The sequence below is a fragment of the Zootoca vivipara genome, chromosome 7, assembly GCF_963506605.1.
Source record: "Zootoca vivipara chromosome 7, rZooViv1.1, whole genome shotgun sequence".
NCBI lineage: Eukaryota > Metazoa > Chordata > Lepidosauria > Squamata > Lacertidae > Zootoca > Zootoca vivipara.
The window spans coordinates 3,169,234-3,190,467 of NC_083282.1; the positions used below are offsets into that span (position 1 = coordinate 3,169,234).

General features: G+C 42.2%; 1 protein-coding gene across 21 annotated transcripts in view; it reads left to right on the top strand.

Annotated features, from left to right (window-relative positions):
• The window catches only part of PRRC2C (proline rich coiled-coil 2C), a 79,121-nt gene that overhangs the window by 12,789 nt on the left and 45,098 nt on the right, over window positions 1-21,234 (top strand). For all 21 annotated transcript variants that reach the window (XM_060276558.1, XM_060276560.1, XM_060276559.1 and 18 more), the window contains 12 exons: window positions 1,250-1,387; window positions 3,654-3,895; window positions 4,300-4,379; window positions 5,016-5,149; window positions 5,238-5,325; window positions 5,584-5,698; window positions 9,196-9,273; window positions 10,861-11,404; window positions 12,352-12,512; window positions 13,575-13,821; window positions 16,854-17,067; window positions 18,287-20,674. In XM_060276558.1, coding sequence (XP_060132541.1) covers window positions 1,250-1,387; window positions 3,654-3,895; window positions 4,300-4,379; window positions 5,016-5,149; window positions 5,238-5,325; window positions 5,584-5,698; window positions 9,196-9,273; window positions 10,861-11,404; window positions 12,352-12,512; window positions 13,575-13,821; window positions 16,854-17,067; window positions 18,287-20,674 — 4,429 coding nt within the window. The remainder of the gene's footprint in view (window positions 1-1,249; window positions 1,388-3,653; window positions 3,896-4,299; window positions 4,380-5,015; window positions 5,150-5,237; window positions 5,326-5,583; window positions 5,699-9,195; window positions 9,274-10,860; window positions 11,405-12,351; window positions 12,513-13,574; window positions 13,822-16,853; window positions 17,068-18,286; window positions 20,675-21,234) is intronic.

Sequence of the window (21,234 nt, forward strand, 5' to 3'; positions counted from 1 at the left end):
AATTTTTTGAGGCAGCCAAAATTGATAGCGTTGTAGAAACATTGTTCTTGGCTGTACTGTACTGTACTTTCATTCAAGGAAACCTCATGTCTTTTGCAGTTTTATTCTGATGAGAAATTTTATATCAGTAATGATTTTATTTCGTGAAACATTTTAGAGAAAATTGCTTTCTGACAAAACAAAAGCCCTAGACCCAAAAGTTTAAATATTCTGTCATCTCTCTCTCTCTCTCTCTCTCTCTCTCTCTCTCTCTCTCTCTCTCTCTCTCTCTCTGTGTGTGTGTGTGTGTGTGTGTGTGTGTGTGTAGTTTGTAGTTTATTAATAGCTTTGAAGGTTGAGTGGTTATGATTCATGTCAGCTCTCTCATAAGATACTGATAGGCTTCTTTCTTCTGGGCCTTTTTACTACTTTCTTTAAGGATTTTCATTCCATCTTCCCTCCCACCTGCAGTAGGGGTGACAGTTCTAGAGAATTTAACTCCTCCAAAGTTCTTTCCTTTTCCGCTTCTGAAACTCTCTCCATCTTCAATGTGAGACTGGTTCGTCAGAGTCAATGAAGATCTGACCTACCACATTGGTTCCAGTTGAATGCTCTTTCCCCTGTTCCTCAGAAGGAAAGGCTGTCTTTGATTCAAAAGGCTCCTCCAAAGTTCCTTCTTCATTAGCAGCAACAAGGCCCAAAGCTGCTAGCAATGCCGCCTCTGTGGCCCACAGGAGTAGCAGTCGCTGCGGCTCTACCCGCCTGGCCTGCTCCATCCCTGTGGCCCAGGGTTCCTTCCCCTGCCACAAAAAGAGACACCAACACCCAAGTAAATGCAGTAGAAAAGGATAACTTTACATAAGCTTGGGTTAGTAGTGGGTGTTTTATATGTGGGAGATTTCTTATCCATTATGTGTCACAGCCATCATACATGTAAGGGACTAACTGCACAGTTGCTTTTAACTACACATCTGCCAACTATTTCTGGTCAGATTGGCTAGACATTTTGTTGGGCCTCTTACATAAATTTCATACTGGTCAGTGCCCAAACTCACATTACAGCAGTATTCCCTCATGACTTTGAGCTGTACTTTGAGCTGCTCACGGTGCAACTTCAAAATGATAGTGCTGTTCTTACTACTTGGAGTGGGGAGAGAATAGGCGTTGTACAGGGCATCTTGCTCTGGCCATATGCATATGCATACTTAGCAGAATATCTGGATTTTCTGAACTGTTAATTACTGACTTGCATTTTTTACAACTATCTCAGGTCCTGGAGTTCAAATAAATAGCTATTTCCAGCAAGAATTTCCTAGTCTTCAGGCAGCTGGTGATCAAGAGAAGACAAGTAAAGAGAAGGATACAGCTGAAGAGCCTTATGGTCCTGGGCCCAGTTTACGACCACAAAGTAAGTATACATAAAATGTAATAATAGTTTTGAATACAGTTTTAATTAGTTCTTGGCCCATGCTACCATTCTTAAAGTAATATGCAAATTAATTCTACCAGCTTTTGAAGAAACACTTGTTCATGTAGACATTTGCTTGATCTCTTGACCAGAGTCTGCTGTTTTAACCTTTTTTTAAGGGATATTTTAACTGGTGTATTTAAATTATGACACATTTTAATAATGTGTTAATGGTTTTTTATATTTTGTACAACACCTAGAAGTCTATTTTGGCATTAAGCAGTATATTCATTAATAATGAAGTGTTCATTTGTGCTTTGATAGACTAGAAGTTCTTGACATGTTTAGAGTTCATGTTTTGCTCTGTTTAAATAATAATAATAATAATAATAATAATAATAATAATAATAATAATTTATTATTTGTACCCCGCCCATCTGGCTGGGTTTCCCCAGCTACTCTGGGCGGCTTCCAACAAAAATTTAAAATACATTAAAATATCACACATTAAAACCTTCCCTGAACAGGGCTGCTTTCAGATGTCTTCTAAATGTCAGGTAGTTATTTATCTCTTTGACATCTGATGGGAGGGCATTCCACAGGGTGGGTACTACTACGGAGAAGGCCCTGTGCCTGGTTCCCTGTAGCTTTGCTTCTCGCAGTGAGGGAACCGCCAGAAGGCCCTCAGCGCTCGACCTCAGTGTCCGGGCAGAACGATGGGGGTGGAGACGCTCCTTCAGGTATACTGGGTCGAGGCCGTTTAGGGCTTTAAAGGTCAACACCAACACTTTGAATTGTGCTTGGAAACGTACTGGGACACCACCATTACTGGCCCCAACAACATCAAACATACCATCAGGACTATTTAATTGCTCATCTTCTAACATTGTGTATGCCATCAACTGCCAACAGTGCCCTTGAGCTCTCTATATTGGACAAACAGGCCAAACCCTACGCCAAAGGATAAATGGACATAAATCTGACATCAGGAATCACAAGACAGAGAAATTAGTAGAGAACACTTCAATCTCCCAGGACATTCTATACAAGATCTCAAAGCAGCTGCCTTATTACAAAAGAATTTCAGAAATAGACTGGAAAGAGAAGTTGATGAACTGCACCTTATCACCAAACTTAAAACCAGGAGAGACCTGGTCTGAATAAAGACATTGGATTCTTATCTCATTATACATGATAAAGCTATCTTTAGCCATCTCGCCCCTTGTTTTTTTCCCTGTAAGACCAATTGCAGTCGTTAACTGTCATCAATAGGTTTCCACATCTATCCGTCAATCACCCATTCCCACCACCCTTCTGAGTAATACCCCTCCCCACCCTCTCACTATATATAAGGGTCTGGTGACTTCTGTTTCAGTGTATCTGAAGAAGTGTGCATGCACACGAAAGCTCATACCAATGACAAACTTAGTTGGTCTCTAAGGTGCTACTGGAAGGATTTTTTTTATTTTGTTTCGACTATGCCAGACCAACATGGCTGCCTACTTGTAATTATAAAAATTCTGACGTGGTTTGCATTCATGGTGGTTGAGGTCAGGGACAGGGAACTTGTGGCTCTCTGGATGTTGCTAGACAACAACTTCCATCCTTGACCATTTGGCCATGTTGGCCAGGGCTGATGCGAGTTTGAGTCCAACAGCACCTGCAAGGCCACTAGTTCCTCATTAAAACCTACAAGCAAGTCATGACTGCTGCTTGTCTACAGTCCTTTCCCACCTGATCTGTTATCCAGGCTGTAGGTTCATTGGCCTTTAGAAATGGAGCAAGTGGTGTAACTGGAATGTCAGTTAATACATCATGCCAACCATAATTAGCACAAACTACAGTTTGCAAACCTACTTCAAAATGTGACTTCTGATTGGGTTTTGCCAGACTGTTGCATGTTATGGTTAACCAATTCAAACACTACATTAAACTATAGTTCAGCTTCTTTAACCACTGTTTAGTATAGTGCCTTAATTGAGCCAGTGCTAGCCCTACTTAAAACAATAACTGCTGAATGTTCTCGGTTATAGAGAGCTTGAATTGATCAAGTTAAACAATTTCTGTGGTTAAAGTGGACTGTGTGGAATTCTTGGTGGTGTCACAGCTCAAGTAGGCTGAGATGACAGTTTTGTCACTGAGGGTCCTTTGGGGGGGTAGGGGTGGATGAAGCTGATGAGAAATACACCAAACACTTCTTGCACAACACAAAATAAATGGTTTACAGAAATCTGTTCAGAATATAACCTCCCCTATCCCATTGCAGATGTTGCTAGCTGGCGAGAAGGTGGAGGCAGGAATCTGAACTCTCCAAATTCTCCAACTGATCAAGAAGCAAAACCTGTTGCTCAAGAAGACGGTAATGTGCCTGGACCAGTAGAACAGAGTGATGGCCCCAAGGTACCAGAGAAGAGAGATATAAGGATAGCACTGCCACCTGCTCCCAAGCTTAATGGTCAGCAACAGCCTGGGATCATACCTCAGTACAGAGCAATGATACCACCCTATGTAAGTCTGTCCATCAATCTCTTTTAGACTTCTTTCTCTTAAGGGTCCTGAAGATCAAAGGAAAGTAGAATTGCTCAGCTGAGTGAAGTGGTATTTGTGGTCTTTGCAGCTATGCTGTTTATATTCCTGTTGCTGTTACGGTAATTGCTATCTGAGAGAGTCATTTTCTCCTCCTAGCAGGTGATGTGACTGAGAAATCATAGAGCACCAAGGGACTTGCAAAAAGACACACACCTAAATAACTTAACTGTATAAAGTTGTCAATTTAAGAGTACGTTAATTTTAGGTAGATTTCAGTTTTTATTTCTGGTATATTATATAAACTCTCACTTTCCTATTTATGATTTTGGCATTTAATTAAAATACAATGTTTACATATCTGATGTTTTGTTTTTTCCTCTTAGCTGTTTAACCAGTACCCTAAATTGGCATATCCTCAAATGCCCGGCCCCAGCAGGTTCCCTGCTCCATCTGAGGCTGCCAGGTAAAAATACCAATTACATGCATTATTTGATTACTGCTCTTAAAACTTTTTGATATCACAACTATATTTGCATAATGCATATATAGTCTTATTTATTTAACATAATTTTAAAACTATGATTATTTTAAACTTTAAAGAGGATGCAACAATACAAAGCATAAAATTACTAAAGCAGCAGTGGTGCATAGTCCAATGTTAGTCAGCAAAACATCAGTAGTCAACTTACAGGTGCATGTTTTTGCGCAGTTTTCCCTTATTCATAACATTGAACCTTGTACCATTGATATTTTTGTATAGCTTTTTAAATTGTTGTCTATTGATTATATATATTGTTGTGTGTGTTTGGTATATATTCCATTGTCTTTTTATTTTTTCAGCAGCACTGGGGAAACCTCAGGCACCCAGGCACTTAATATGTCAGCACCTAGAACTTTTTTTTTCTTTCTTGTTCTTTAACATTTGATTCTTCCATCTAGTAATTGAAAATAGTTCCCTTTGTTAATTAAACTTGCTGTTTGTAAACAGATATCTACTTTTTTCAATATTGAGCTGAAACTAATCTTAAGTCTCTTCAGTAACTTAAGTATGAAATACTGATATATAAGCCCTATATGATAGATTGCTTTCTTTTTCTAGAGGACCGAGGGGTAGAGGGCCCCCTTCACGGAGCTCAGAAGCTGTAGAACGCCCAGCCATCCTAAGTGCTAATGAGCTCAAAGAACTTGACAAGTTTGATAATTTGGATGCTGAAGCTGATGAAGGCTGGGCTGGTAAGAACATTAATATCAGTGAACATTTAACTGGTTGCATGTAGAAAAGTGTTTTGCAGTGCTGACCTACCATTCTTTGTTATTCTAGGAGCCCAGAGTGAGGTAGATTATACTGAACAGTTGAACTTCAGTGATGATGATGAGCAAGGAAGTAACCAGAAGGAACAGTACAGCAGGTGATTTCTAAAACGCGCACACACACACGTCGTCTTTAGAAACTTGAAATAATCATCTACCAGTAGTATTTGTACCACGTGTAAAATGCACGCGAGAGACTGAGAGTTATGTAGTAGCTAGAGTGTTGGATGTGGGAAACACAGCTATAAATCGCAACTTGAGAAGATTAACATAATCTTCATGATTAACATATAAAGCATGTTTGATATAAAAGGGGGGTATGCAAAATATGACCTTTTATGATCCCCTTCATGCAGTAATGAACCTACAAAAGACGTGGAGAAGAAAGATTCAGAAGAACATAAATCATCTGCTCCTTTGCAGTCAGTTGGTTCCAAAGTGCCATATAATAAAAGCAACTACATTGATCAGGTATTTTTTATATAATCACTTTTTTGTCCTGATGTATAAGTTACAAGTTGGGTGTGCATCACCCAGATGCTATTGTGATAAAGCTGGTTAAGTGCTGGCATGCCTCTCCAACCAGTGTTAATGAAAGTGTTAATGAAGTAATGAAACATGCTGTAGAGGGGAATTTACATAAAATAAGGGTAGGTTTTGTTTGTTTGTTTTTTACAAGTAATCTTATCATAGCTTCCCTTCTGACTGAGCTGCATTTTGCATCACAACAAGTTACAGTGGTACCTCGACTTACAAAGACGAGCCGTTCTGTGGCTGTCTTCATAAGTCAAGGTTTTCGGTTCTCGAAGCGCTGCTATGGCGCGTGTGCCGCTCTGCGCAGGCGCCAACTGGGCACAGGCAGCGAAAGGACTTCCGGGGGTTATCGACTTCGGAAGTCGAAACCTTCAGAAGTTGAAGCGTTCAGATGTTGAGGTATGACTGTATAGCCTCTCTTTTTGAAGTAACCACTTGGTGTATTGAATTGCTTAGTTCCTTTTAAACCTATCATTGATTAAGTGGGGTTAAAGGTGATGGAATCCAACAGTAGTCAAAAGAGCTAGTCTGTCCATTTCCTTTAAAAAAAAAATAATTTTATTGGTTTTTTAACATATAACAACAAAACATCACCAACACATCAACCCCCAGCAATACCTAAAAGAGAAAACAAGAAACAAATGAAAACATTAACACAAACATAATAAAACAAAAACATACATATACGATAATTCAAAAACCGTTCATCTTTTCTGACATTGTAGCTTGACTTCCTCAGCACCGCTTCCTGTGGTTCATCTTATACTCTCTTTGGCAATTTCCTAACCATCATCTTAACGTTGTTTCTTTCTATCTTAAACATGTTTATACACTTTAAATTTTAAACCAAAATTCTATAATTATCCTTTTCATTATAATTTACATATTTATCATCTATGACATCATACTCCTCTTTCCTTACATATTATATTTCTACCTTAAACATACTTATTCATTTAATTCATATTATAAAATTCTTAATATACTTTTATGCAATACAGTACTAAACTAAAATTTCTCTTCCTTATACCCACGCCTCTCTTCTAAGAACTCCCCATCTCAGTCAAAACCATATTTCTATTATTAACCCTTCTAATCACAAGGCCCTTTTTACGGTCGGCAAGTCTATATAAACAGTCCTATTTCGATCCGGGTTACCCTATTACATAACCACTTATAAACTATTTATCCCACCCCCTTCCTCACCTTTCTTTCTACCCTCATTCCTTTAACCTTCCCCTGCTGCCCTGCATCTTTCTTCAATCCTGTAATTCTAAACACCCCTTTTCTATTTTCTGTGATCATCTTGACTCCCTGGTTCGATGTCTTCATCTTTCGAGAGGAGATACCTTTCAATTCATACTGATTTTTCTCAACTAGTTTTTCGTGCGCAGATGGACTCTCCTTCTGTACCACTCAATTTCTTCTATATGGACTGGGGTGCTCTTGTTGAGTTTTCTCCTCCACTTCTGACTGGACAGTTGGACTCTCACTTCTGCTGTTCAGTTCTTTCTGATCATCGCAACCTTTGAGTTTTCTAATCTCCAGATTGCACTATACCAAGTCATTTTTAATTTCCAATAGCTGTGCCAGCACAAACTGCTCAAAGGCAGACATGTTTTGGCTATCTACTTTCCTTCTCCAAGGACAGTCAGTGTTTGCAAAACAAGAAATGGTGTCCACAACCCATCCGGAATCGAAAGTCAAAAGTAATAATCCATTTTCAAACAATATATCCTTTTTCCTTTATTTTCTTCACCAAGATCCAATCCAATTCCCTTATATATCCAGTCCTTATATTCAGTAGAGCTCTTGGCAGTTCAGAAATTCAAAATCGGAAGTACGTTCCTTTAGAATGAATCACAGTAGTCTCTCGCCAGCCATTTAGAGGGCTTTCCTCTAAAGTAAGTAACAACTAATTTTTCTCTTTTAGGCAGTTATTATCTTCTTAAATTCAAATGCAACTTTGGGTTCAGGACAATATTATTGCCTTCTCCGTCACACAGTGGTCAGGGGCTGACTTCCTCTTTTCCACCCCTTCCCGTGGCCCAATTTTTATTGATTTAGCTGTTCAGATTTTTTATTTTCGGTACTCACGGTACAGTCCTTTTTAGTTCCAAATTTAGAAAGAACCAATCGCTGTTGCCTGGCAGGGTCACAGCTTCATGCCTCTGAGATAGCTTTGCTCCAATGCACCGCGTTTTGCTCCTACCCCCTTCTCTCTCGGCGCCCAAAAACTAGGCAACCAATGGAAGGGGGAGCACGCTCCTGGCGTCTGCCGGATCCATGCCCCCTAAACGCTCGATTAGGGGCTTTTTCTGGCGGGTTGCTGCGCTGTAGCAGTCCCCCCTTGCCTCAAAGGCACCACGTCCTCCTCAGCTGAGGAGAACAGCACCTGCCATTGCCTCGCGATTGGCCGGAAGTCCTTAGCCTGCCCATTTCCATTTGGAACATTCTGCATATATCTGATCTGCCATATATGTGATTGTTGGCAAAACAAAGGGCTTTTTTGGATGAACTGAAAAAAGAATTTTTCTTTCTGAGGTAGCAAACCTATGACTATGTGTTCATGTTATTGAATGTTCATACAGATTGAAAGATTCTTTCTAAATAGAGAATTGGCATTATTTAACTTTCTGTGCAGCTAAGTGTTTATGCAAAAGATAGGTACCTAGTCTCTCTGCTGACATGGAAACTGACTAGACTCAAGACTGCATATCCCACATCAGTACAGTCCTTATGTTGGCAGTGAGAGGTTTTGAGGCCATTGCAATCTGAAGCCTTTAGCACATTTGAACTCCAGTTGTCAGAGACACTGAACAGACTTTTGATTTGGCTGATTAAGAGTGTTTGATTCTGTTGCTGGACATTTTGGGGATTTTAGTGTTGGCATAGAACGATGAATCCTAACCCAGGGCCCCCTGGTCTTGGGGATGATGGCAGTGAATGAAGCCAGTGCTGGATCCAAAGCCTTGCCAGTTTCTGTTGGTCAGGACCAGGAGGGTTACATTTTTTGTTCTGGTTTGTGTATTGTTAAGGTGCACCATGTTGCTGCAGCAGAAAGGCCTGGATCAAGCCCCTGGCCTGTCACTGGGCCTGTTTAGGACACTATTCCACCCCCTTAAAACAACCCTTCTGGGGGGGTGTTGTGCCAGCCACTGCCAGTGGGAACATGGCTGGTGGTAACTCCCAAACAGTGCACACCTTCAGTGACCACAGTGCCTTCAATGGCCAGCAGCGCTGGACAAAAGGACACCACTGTTATTTCCTTTCAGGAGCATGAAGGTGTTAAGAATGATTCCTAAGTGAGTAATTACATGTTGTGTACATCATATTGAGTACATCCAACTGAAAGGGAACTAGAAAAGGATTAAATCAACACCATTTGCTTTGTTTCACAATAATATTTACAGTTGTGCTTTTTAATCCAATAGGAACGCAGTCTGACACCAGCCCAGTCTTCAGTGCTTGAGAGGGGCAGTTCTGGGCTTCAGCCAAAATCTGCTCTTCAGGTATGAGCAAAATTCACCTCTGGGCCCAACTGTCAATACTTAACTTTCTCTCTTTAATTTTTTTAGTAAAATGTAAGATTGTGCTTTGCATAGTAGTCATGCAGTGCACATTGTAATACATGTAAGAACAGCTGATTTAATGTAGTAATTCCATAAAATACAGCACAGAGAATTGAATTGTGGTCTCCAAACTTCATTCAGGTGGCCTTTGAAGGATGTCTTTGAAGAGCATGTAACAATTTTAATTGCTCACCCCCTTTCCATCCCTTTAAAAATCTTTAACGAAATTTTGCCAACTGCATAAAGCTGAGTGCACAGAAGTTAAATGTGCACAAATTGCAAGTAACATGTGCAATAAAATACCTATAAGCAGTGTTAGAAACTCAAATATATAAACTAATCGCCAGATCGCAACTTAAACCTAGGTTATGGATGCCACAACAGAATGTCTAGGAGCCCTTTTTCCCAATGAAATTTAGTAGTGGTAGTATTCATTTCATTTCTATACTGCTTTATATTTTAATGAAAAAAATCTCAAAGCTTTTACAGCACATTAAAACATCAAATTAAACAATACAGAATAAAACAAATTCAAGCTTTAAGGAAAATATTTCAGATTCTTCTCCAATTGTTATTTTGCTCCCCCCTTATTTTTTTACCTACTTAAATAAATACTACTTTTGTAGGGAGCCAGTAGTGTGGTATAGTGGTTAGAGTGTTGGACTTGGACTTTGGAGGATAGGGTCAAATCCCTACTCAGTCATGAAGCTCACTGGGTGATCTTGGGCCAGTCACATCCTCTTAACCTATGTCACAGGGTCATTGTAGGGATTAACTGAGGAGGAGGGTGATCCATGTACTCCTTGGAGAGAAAGGTGGGATATAAATGCAACAAATTAGTTCTTCTGCTTAGCTTCTTAAGGACCCAACCAGATGGGGATGTCATTTGCCAACCCGGCATCCTGAGATCTCCACATGGTTGCAATTGGGAATTTCTAACACTGCATATAAGAAATAAAAGAAGCAATATTATATTTAACAATCCTGCAGCACCCAGCACAGCACATTACAATTGCTACAACAGGCAGAAAAATAATTAAGTGGTCTGCCAAGACCCTTGCAATTTTCCAAGTGGTCCATGGGTGGGAGGAGTTTGGAAACCACTGCTGGCAAATATTTATTGCAGCCTTTCCTTTATTCTTTGCTTGTCAGTTTATAACGAATTGAAAAGATGCTTTTAGAGTAGTAGGTGTTTGTAGTGTCCTTAGCCCTAACATTATTCTCTGTTAAGATAAACAACTTTTAATTGAGGCACATTCTTCTGCACAGCTGCCCAACTGGGGAGAAATGAATAGAACTCAGGGATTTCCAGCAGAATTGCACATTTCTAGTTGGCATTGCTTGTGGCCAGCACTTCACTTGTTAGGCCTAACTTTAGTGTGAGACCTTCTGACAGTTCATAGATAGAAGACCCCTGTTTCAGAGTTGCTAAAAGAACCATAGAATCACTTTGCATATACATTTCTGTAGTGGGTCTAAAATTACCTTTGTTTGAGACTTTTGCACTTTTTATTTCAAAAAACATAGCATCCACTTCCAGATCGCTTGGCAGGGCCAGGAAAGCAAGGTCCTTTTCCTTCTAGGCCAACACCAGATGAGGATGAGATTTGGAAACAGAGACGAAGACAGCAAGCGGAAGTATCTGCAGCTGTAGAACGAGCCCGTAAAAGGCGAGAGGAAGAGGAGCGAAGAATGGAAGAGCAAAGAAAAGCAGCATGTGCTGAAAAGCTAAAACGGTTAAATGAGAAATTTGGCTGTGTAACAAAACCACCCCGAGAAGACCCACTGAAAGAAAAAGAAAAAGCAAAGGAGAAGGATACTGATAAGGAGAGGGAAAAAGTAAGTGAAAAGGAAAAAGACACAGTGATAGAAAAGGAAAGGGAAGAAAAAGAAAACCAAGAAAGGGAACAGGAAGCAGAGAAGGAGAAGGAGAAGGAAAAGGAAAAAGTGGAAAGGGAAGAAGCAGAAGAGAAACCAAAAGCTGAAGTGTCTGAACCTCAAGAGCCAATCACTCCACCTGTTACAGTTGAGAAGCCACAAGAAAGTGAAAGCAGCAGTAAAGAGGAGAGAGGTTTGTACCAGTTATTTTGTTTGTTTAAAGTAAGCAACCTGCTGTCTTAAACTGGAATCCTAACTATAGTACTGCCTAAGAACTGCATACTACTTTTTCTTTTGGATATATTGAAGGAAACGTCGTAAATTGTTTCAGAATGCCTCATGGGAAGCAATTCATAAATGAGATAAATAGCAACTGCATTCAGCATTTTGTAAACTAAGGCTAGAAGACAAAGCTTACTTGGTTGTGATTACATGTGCCTATATCAGTGGTTTTCAACCAGTATGTCGTGGCACCCCGTGGTGCCTTGAATAATGGTCAGGGGTGCTGCAGGCAACACTGGCCTCTGTCCCTCTTCCTTCCCTCCCTCCCTCCCTCCCTCCTCTCATGCCCTTTCCTGTCTCTGCATCCTAAAGGCTTGCACAGCTGTTTGTTGCAGCAGCGCTGGCTACAAGCTCTCCAGGTGAATGGTGCCACTGCTGCTGGCCAGGAGCTGAGGTGGCCTCGGAGTAAGCAAGCAAGTGGGCAAGGGAGCCCAGCCAGCCAGTCCACCCTAGCTCTTGCTGTTGAGAATGGACAAACAAGTGGGAGTCTGGGCGGGCAGGCACTGCGCTGGCCTTTCTGGTGCTTGCTGTGTGCATGGCCTGCCTGGGAGCTGAGTGCCTAGTGCTCATACGGAGCCTTTCCACCACGCAGGCCCAGCCGCACCCACTGCTGCTTCCTAATCTAAGGTGCTGGCCTCATGTTCACCTTGGGCCACTACATTTGTGTAGTTTCTGCCTCTCCTATTCCTCTGTTTCAGCATTGCTTTGTCATGATGTCCAATAAGTCTTTTAAAAAACCCACCTACATTAATATTTAAGATAATTGGAGTGGTTTTTGAATTTGAACTTGTTATCATCCATATTTATCACCCATGCTGCTAATGTTACTTTTCTCTTGCATTCCCCACCCCTGGACAGTGTGTCAAGCTATTTCCACCACTCAAGAAAGCAATCATAGTGAAAGAGAAAGTTCTCATGAAAGCGAGACTGATTCTGGTGCTCAGCCACGTCCTGCTATTTCTTCTGGCTATTCAAAACAGTTTCAGAAATCATTGCCACCAAGGTTTCAGAGACAACAGGTAAAAGGATAGCACTTTGAGATTAATATGTATACTTATCATTAAATTGTGGGAGATGAAGTTATGGGTTGGTTTGATGTTTTTCCCTTGCTTTTATTTATTTATGTATGTATGCATGCATGCATGCATGTGTGAGTATTTATTTATTTTGCATTTCTGCACTGTGAACTGCTGTGAGATCTTCAAATGAAGAACAGTATACAGAATTAATCATAAAACTTTTGGGGGGGGGGGTTGTGATTTGTGTTTGAGGGGAGACACCAGACACCAGACAAGTAACTAAACTTTACTGTAAGATGTGGGTAACATGCAGTAGTTGGCAAGTAATAGCTCCTCTTATTCATAAGTGTTTTGTAACCTTTGCTGTTATTCAGTGATCTGTCAGCCATAGCTTGCCATCTATCATATTTAAGATTTGCAAATGTTACCATACTTGAACTAAGCATTCAAATTACTGTGCCAGATGATTCAACTGTCTGTCCACTATGTTCCTCAGTGCTAAGAAAGGCTTGTCTTCTCCATCCAAGTTTTTCCAATAATGGTCCTCCTTGTTTCCTTCTTTTTGTCCTCAGCCACCTAGTACAGCCATAACACTCCCAAATGCTAATTCCTCCTGTCCTGATTATTAGCCATGGCTAAGGTTTATGTCTATTGTCTTGGCCATATCTAGCAAACATTAACCTCATAATCAGAGCTTGTACCAATGAATTATAGTCATACCTCGGGTTACAAACTCCACAAACCCGGAAGTGTTTTCACCGCACGTGCATTATGCGCAGAAGTGGTGCATGCGGTTTGCGCAAAGCGCGGAAATTGCAGAAATTGCGCTTTGGCATGCGCAAATTGGCACTTTGGGTTATGACCATTTCGGGTTACGAACTGCGTCCCGGAACGGATCGTGTTCGTAACCCGAGGTACCACTGTACTGTGTTCAATAAGAATTGGAGCATAGCCAAAAAACCTCTGAAATCAGGTGCCTAAAACATTTTTAGGGGGGAAACTTGTTTAAAAGCAGTTTGCTATAGCTTATCAAAAATTTTCATATTTTCTCTTGCTTTATAGGAGCAGATGAAACAGCAGCAGTGGCAGCAGCAGCAGCAAGGGGTCCTACCGCAGACTACACCACCCCAGCCTTCTGCTGGCCCTGTTCCCCCACCACCACATAGACCTCTCTATCAACCCATGCAGCCACATCCCCCACATTTGGCTTCTATGGGCTTTGATCCACGGTGGCTCATGATGCAATCTTACGTGGATCCACGAATGATGTCAGGAAGGCCTGCTATGGATATGCCACCCATGCATCCAGGTACAAATCTCACCTATACTAAAGGTGTTTAGTTGGCTCCCGATTTGTTGCTCAACACCATTCAGAGTGCTGCTTTAGAGTTCTAAAGCCCTAAATGGTTTGGGACTAAGGTCCCTAGTGGTTTGCCTACTCTAATGTGAACCGGTATTACAATTGAGATCCTCCTTTGGTTGCCTCATTTTTGACTGATGGCTCTTGGAGAAGTCGCTTCTGTATTTGCACCCTGCTTGTGCATCTTACACCTTTGTTATATCCTAGCAAAGTGTGTTCTGTTTGTGTGGAATTATGGTAGTCTAATTTTGGCAATTTAATTTATTGTAGCACTAGCTGGCCCGGCCACGCGTTGCTCTGGGTTTTTCTGTTAAATGGACCCTTTTCTGCTAAATGGACCTTCAGAGTCTCCCTTCAGAGTCCCCTCACCTGCCCTGTTCCAACCCTGACTCCCCTACTGTAAGTGTCAGAAATAAGACTCCCCCACCCATGTGTGTTCCTGAAAATGTCCCCATCCCCCACTGCTTTGGCTGACTCGGGGTCCTACCTCCCCCCCCCATGGCTATGTGTTCCCCCCTCCCTTTGTTGTGCCTCATCCCTGTGCCCCCCTCCCCATTGTGAAAGGCCCTATTCTGTTTGTTTTTGCCTGTGGCCTACTGAATGGTGCGGCCTGCTCAGTTTTCCCTGCTTGGCAATGCTGCAGCCTATTGAAAAAGCTAGGCCTTGGTGCTGCAAAAGGACTGTTTTCAGTTGGTTGCCGTGGAATTTTGTGGTGTCATCTGGTGGCGCAGCTTTGGAGGCGGCAGTGTGCAATCTGCCTTTCTGTTGGATGCTGCTGGAGTTTTCAGAGCTTCTGGTGGTGACGTCTAATTTGGTCGCCACTTTTTTGTGTTTAATTGTTATTTTAGGTGTGAAAGGTGTGGTTTTTTTTGGGGGGGGAGAATTATGCCAGATCCCTCCCTGGTGGGCATGGAACGTTGTGGCCAAATTTGTTACATTACGGTTCAGCAGTTACGGAGAAGGCTGTGACCTCTGTGCGTGCAATGTGTACATTTTTACATATATATATAGATGTGGTGTGTTTCACTACATCTGGCTGCCCGGTTTATTTTGTAGATGTTTGTTGTTGTTGTTGTTTAGTCGTTTAGTCGTGTCCGACTCTTCGTGACCCCATGGACCATAGCACGCCAGGCACTCCTGTCTTGCACTGCCTCCCGCAGTTTGGTCAAACTCATGTTTGTAGCTTCGAGAACACTGTCCAACCATCTTGTCCTCTGACGTCCCCTTCTCCTAGTGCCCTCAATCTTTCCCAACATCAGGGTCTTTTCCAAGGATTCTTCTCTTCTCATGAGGTGGCCAAAGTATTGGAGCCTCAGCTTCACGATCTGTCCTTCCAGGGAGCACTCAGGGCTGATTTCCTTAAGAATGGATAGGTTTGATCTTCTTGCAGTCCATGGGACTCTCAAGAGTCTCCTCCAGCACCATAATTCAAAAGCATCAATTCTTCAGCGATCAGCCTTCTTTATGGTCCAGCTCTCACTTCCATACATCACTTTGTCGGCAAGGTGATGTCTCTGCTTTTGTAGATGTAGATGTTTTGTAGATGTTTACTGACTGCTAAATTAGAGGGTTGCTGCTTTTATGTATTGTTGTTGTTTTCAAAAGGGGTGGTTTATGTCTGTTTGCTGTTATCCCAGTGGTCTAAACACATTTTCTTCTACGACTACATGATGGCTGATCTCTAGGGATACCTCCTACCTCCCTAAAGTCTTTTCTCCTGCCTTTATAGTGAATGAGTTCCAAGTCTGCACTGTTCTGCTGATTTTAATCTGATTTGTGCAAGGTTCCCCTGTTGCAGACAAGGGAGAGAAAGAAAACAGCAGTAGTGAACACTGTTCTTTCGAGACTGAGCTTATTCCTGGCCCACAGTTCTTAGGGCTATGAGCAAGCCTCACAGCTACGTTTCATCATCCCCCTTCCCTTTTGCAAATAATTCAACAGAGGCAGGAGGAATGGATAAGTGCATTTAGGCTTGCCTTTACAACCTTTGTTCAGGCTCATTGAGCTCCCAGTCCCCGCTACCTTTTTTTCATCTGATCTTTTCCCCCCTCTTGGGATTTCTGCATGTTTATTTCTCCTCTAAGTCAGTTGAACCCATTCTTTGAGGGGCATATAGGATTAAGTGTAGGCAAAGTCCTGTGTACATTCCTTTGAAATGTTTTTTCGGTGATGCACAATGGAATCCTGCCACCTGACCTGTTCTTGGGATGATTAAGATGCAGTGGTACCTTGGTAGTTTAATGCCTTAGTTGTTGAAAAAAATCAGCTCCCGAACATCGCAAACCCAGAAGTGAGTTTTCTGGTTTGCAAATGTTTTTTGGAAGTTGAATGTCCAACACAGCTTCTGATTGAGTGCAGGAAGCTCCTGCAGCCAATTAGAAGCCGCACCTTGGTTTTGGAACTGATCCGGGAGTCGAACGGACTCCCAGAATGGATTAAATTTGAGAAATTGTAATTCCAGAGGCTTCTTCCTGTTCCCAACCCCTCTCTGTGGGTTGGAGGCACTTCATTGAGGTTCTATCCAGCTTAGGAAATTGCATTGTCCATGGGCACAGTCTATCAAGAAAATTTTGTTGTGGAGTGACTTTTCTGAGGCTTGTAAAGTTTTCTTAAGTACTGTGATGTATGCTAGTGAGTGTACAAGCCTCAGAAAAGTTACTCCACAACAAAATTTCTTTGTGAGTGGAAAGTTTTCTAGTAACAGCTTCTAAATTTAAAAATTCCATTTGTAAGATCATCTTGATGTGTAGGGTTCTGACACAACAGAACACTGTGACGAGTGCAAGGAAATGCCATTTACCTTCCCATAGCAGTGGTATGCTTTCAAACTGCTAGGTTGGCAGAAGCTGGGACAGAGCAATGGGAGCTAATCTCGTCACATAGATTTGAACTGCTGGCCTTCCAGTCAGCAAGCCCATACCTTTCAGTTACTTTTTTGAGCTGTATGGTTTAACTTCTTAATTTCAATATCTCCATTATAGGAATAATACCTCCTAAGCCACTTCTAAGAAGGGACCAGATGGAAGGGACAGGAACTGCTGCGGACTCTTTTGATCATGTTACTCGATCAGCAAGGGAGCATGCTATTCCTCTGCCAGAACCGCGCATGGTGTGGGGGTCAGAACCGTATCCTCATGCAGAGCCTCAGCAGACTAACAATCCCCCCAAAATCCTAGAAGACACTGAAGATATAAGGTAAGCTTTGGGATTCTCTTATTGTATTCTGTTTGTCTTTTTCTGCATTATCCTATTGCATCTTGTGCATTTCAAGCATAAGCCCGCACAGTTCACATACCATAAAACAGGCCTAGGGAATCTCTGGCTCATGGGCCAAGTTAGATCCATCTAGGGTTCTAATTTGGCCCACAAGGTTGTTTTCCTCAAACCACTTCCTGTTGCGTAATACCAGACATATGTGATGCAAGTTGTTATATAGGTAAGGATGCAGCTGCAAAGGAACAATTATGAGTTTAAAATGGGCTCCCACTTGTTCTTGTACAAGGATAGCTCACTGATAAGGAATCTCACTGGGATGTGTTGCACTAGGGAGTTCTAGATGGATGCACCTGAGGGGTCTGAAGCTGAAAGCAAGACATTTGAATGTGTGCTTGCAGCTGTTTGGTGTTCACAGTGCAAAGGGACTCACTTTCAGTGGGGCCTTTTGAAGTTGTTACCTGATGTCAGCTGTCAAAGTGGTCTTTGGGGGAGGTTGGGATCTGGCCTGCAGACAAAGCTTGTGATAGTCCAAGTGTGTTGAGCATAAAATCCAATAACCAAGGGGCAACGCTGTTGTTTGCAAATAACAAATGCCTTGCTTCAAGTTGTAAGACTATATTAGGGACACATTTGGGGGCACAAAAGGTATTTCTCAAATAGGTAGTTTATGTTCTCTCTCTAGGGATTCATTAATCCGCAGTATACAAGGTTGGACTCTGAACATAATCTTGGTATCTGCTCTGGCTTTGTACACTTTCAAATATGAAGGTATACAGTGAGCTGAGTTTTTTGCATGGTAGACGCTCAGTAATACAGGTAGAACATTCAGTGCACCTCATATATTTTATTGAATCTGAAGTGACCGGACAGAATGATTCCTCCTAGTTGGCTGCTTCTGGGGTTTGTTAGTGCAATATTTTTTTGGGGGGGGGCACTATTGGCATGGCCAATTGTCAGGTCAGGGATGATGAGAGTTGCAATCCAGCAACATTTGGAGGGCCAAAGGCTAGCCACCCCTGTTTTAGCCTCGTCCCCACCACAAGTTCATTGGCTAAAATACTCTCAGAAATGATTTTCTGTCTCTTGTGAACATTGTATGAGCTAATCCTACAGCAGTTGTCCTGCATTCTTTTTAACATGTTTAATATAGAGAGACTTTGATAGGACTTCAACTTAAATTGTGGCTTCCTTCTTTTAGGCCTGACACACTTCTGGATCAAGAACACATAACTGTTCAAGAGGTTTACTCAGCAGAACAGATTCATTTGGACTCTCAGACAAAGGTGGACTTCTTCAAAGAACCCAGTGAAATGAGTGTACAGAAGACTTCAGCCAGGTCTTTAGAAGATGCTCAGCCTCACCAAAGTGACACACCTGCTCCTGCACTGAGTTTTGAAGTAACTGCAGAAAATGTCTCCCAAATCTCCAAGGAAGAAGAAATACTTGTAGAAGAGAGCAATATTTCCCTGAAGAGCATTTCTCATGGGTCAAGCCATTCTCTGAAATCTGAAGACCAAGCAAATGATACACAAGCAAATGTTCCCAAAGTCACCAGCAGACACATTGAGCCAAAAGAACCAATTCTTGAAAGAATAGATAGTAAACTGAAAAAAGAAGTCTTTGTAACTAATAGGCTGTCTGAAGGGCCAAAGCCTGAAAAACCCTTTAAGCCTAAATCTGAAACTAGGTGGGGTCCAAGACCAGGTTATGGGAGAAGAGAGGAAGGTAGTGATAGGCCAGTGAGAAGGTCTGGTCCTATTAAAAAGCCTATCCTTCGAGATATGAAAGAAGAGCGTGAGCAAAGAGAAGAGCGTGAACAAAAGAAGGAAAGAGAAGGAGAGAAACTGACAAATGAGAGAGCTAGCAAGATTGAGAAAAAGGAACAGGCTCAGGTTCCACCTCCCAGGCTAGAACCAGAGAAGACCACCACAGGTGGTAAAAAGGCATTGCAAAGCACACCACAAGCTTCAGACTGTACAGATGCTCCTGTGCAGTCTACAGTTACACCTGCTGTGCAGCAGCCTCTCATTGTCCAGCAGCCTCTCATTGTACAGCAGCCTGTACCACCAGCGTCTCAGCAGCCACCTGCAGTACAGACATCTCCACCCATAGCTCCACAGCTGCCTAGTCCACAAATTGCTGTTGAGCTTCCATCCCTTACTATCCAGCAGCAACCAGTTCAGCAGCCTGTCAGCACAACAAAGGAAGAAAAGCAGCCAGAGAAAGTAATCAACAAAGAACGAACTGTAGAGAGACCTCGTATGGAAACTAGACCTGTGAGAAGAGAACCTGGTTTGCCTCCCAGAACATACTGGAAAGAAGCTAGGGATAGGGACTGGTTCCCAGACCAAGGATACAGAGGCAGAGGACGTGGAGAATATTATTCTAGAGGACGAAGCTACAGAGGTTCTTATGGAGGCAGGGGTCGAGGCGGAAGAGGCCACAATAGAGACTATCCGCATTACAGAGACACTAAGCCTCGAGTGGAGCACGTGCCTTCCGGTCCTCTTAGGCAGCGAGAAGAAAGTGAAACCCGTAGTGAGAGCTCCGATTTTGAAGTCGTTCCAAAACGGCGAAGACAGAGAGGCTCAGAAACTGACTCTGACAGTGAAGTGCATGAAAGTGCAAGTGACACCCTTCTTTCAGACAAGGACAGCTTAAGCAAAGGCAGACACCCAAAGAGAGAAGAAAAGACAGATGTCAAAAAGCCTGCAAAAGCCGTATTGTCTTATAAACCTGAACATAATATCCGAGGGGACAATAGGGTTTTAGACAAAACTTATGGGAGGGAAGATGAGAATAAACCCAAACCAGGTTTTCTTCCTAAAGGAGAACCTTCTAGACGTGGCAGGGGGGGCATGTTCAGACGTGGGGGTAGAGATCCAGTTGGCCGTCCACCTCGGCCATCTACTCTTAGGAAACCAGGATACAGAGAGAATCAGTGGAACCCAAGGCAGATGGATCCCCCCAAACTTGAAGATGGGGAGCCTCCACAAAGGCATGACCATTATGGTTCTATATCACTGGATAAAAGGCCACCTGCAAAGTTTGAGAGAAAATTTGATCCTGCTCGGGAAAGGCCTCGAAGGCAAAGACCTGCACGACCTCCCAGGCAAGATAAGCCACCACGCTTTAGGCGTCTAAAAGAGAGAGAGGCAGCATCAAAAATAAGTGAAGTCACAACCAGCTCATCATCAAGTGCTGCAATGAGTAGTGCAGTTAATGAACAGCCAAGCACTACTTTGGAGGTGTCCGGAAGTAAGACACCAGACTTGTCCAATCAGAACTCCTCAGACCAAGCAAATGAAGAGTGGGAAACGGCTTCAGAAAGTAGTGATTTCAATGAGAGGCGTGAGAGGGATGAAAAAAAAATAGCAGATGTTGCAGCACAGGCAGCTGTTAAGACTGGGGAAAACACACTAGCCCCCAAAAGGGAAATAGCCAAGAGAAGTTTTTCCAGTCAGCGGCCTGGAATTGATCGGCAAAATCGTCGTGGAAATAGTGGACCACCCAAATCTGGACGAAACTTCTCAGGGCCAAGAAATGAAAGGAGAAGTGGCCCTCCAACAAGAACTGGGAAAAGGGGGTAAGTATGTTTGTCACTGGAAGATTGATGCAGAAATTTCATTCAATTACTGAGTTCACTGGAAACTTAAAAATAGGTTCGATTAACCAAATTGGTTTAAAGAGTTATGACCATTCAGTGGTTTGAGTTAACTAGCTTTGATAAGTGGTATCTAATGATTGTAAAATAAATGGAAAATTGAGGTGATAATTATGGATAGAGACAGAAAGCTGTGAAGAGCAAACCACCATCCAGCAATTATGCTTGCCCCAAATTATTCTTGTCTCCGGCACCTGTAACCCCAGCTGCTTTTTACCTTTTTAAAGTTTATTTTCTCATTACAAGTTGTGGAATTGAGTCACTTACTCTTTTGTGTTAAAATCTGGTGAGGAATTATAATTTTCTGCACCAGTTCCAGGTTTTCCCAAACTACCGTACTAAAACAGAATCTCTTTAGCTAACCAAATATGGCTTCTGAGCTTGAGAACCTTTATCAGTCCTTGTAGCTCAGTGTAGGCAGAAGAAAAACAAATCTGTGGGTCATATCCAATTAAATTATACAGTCATACCTCGGGTTAAGT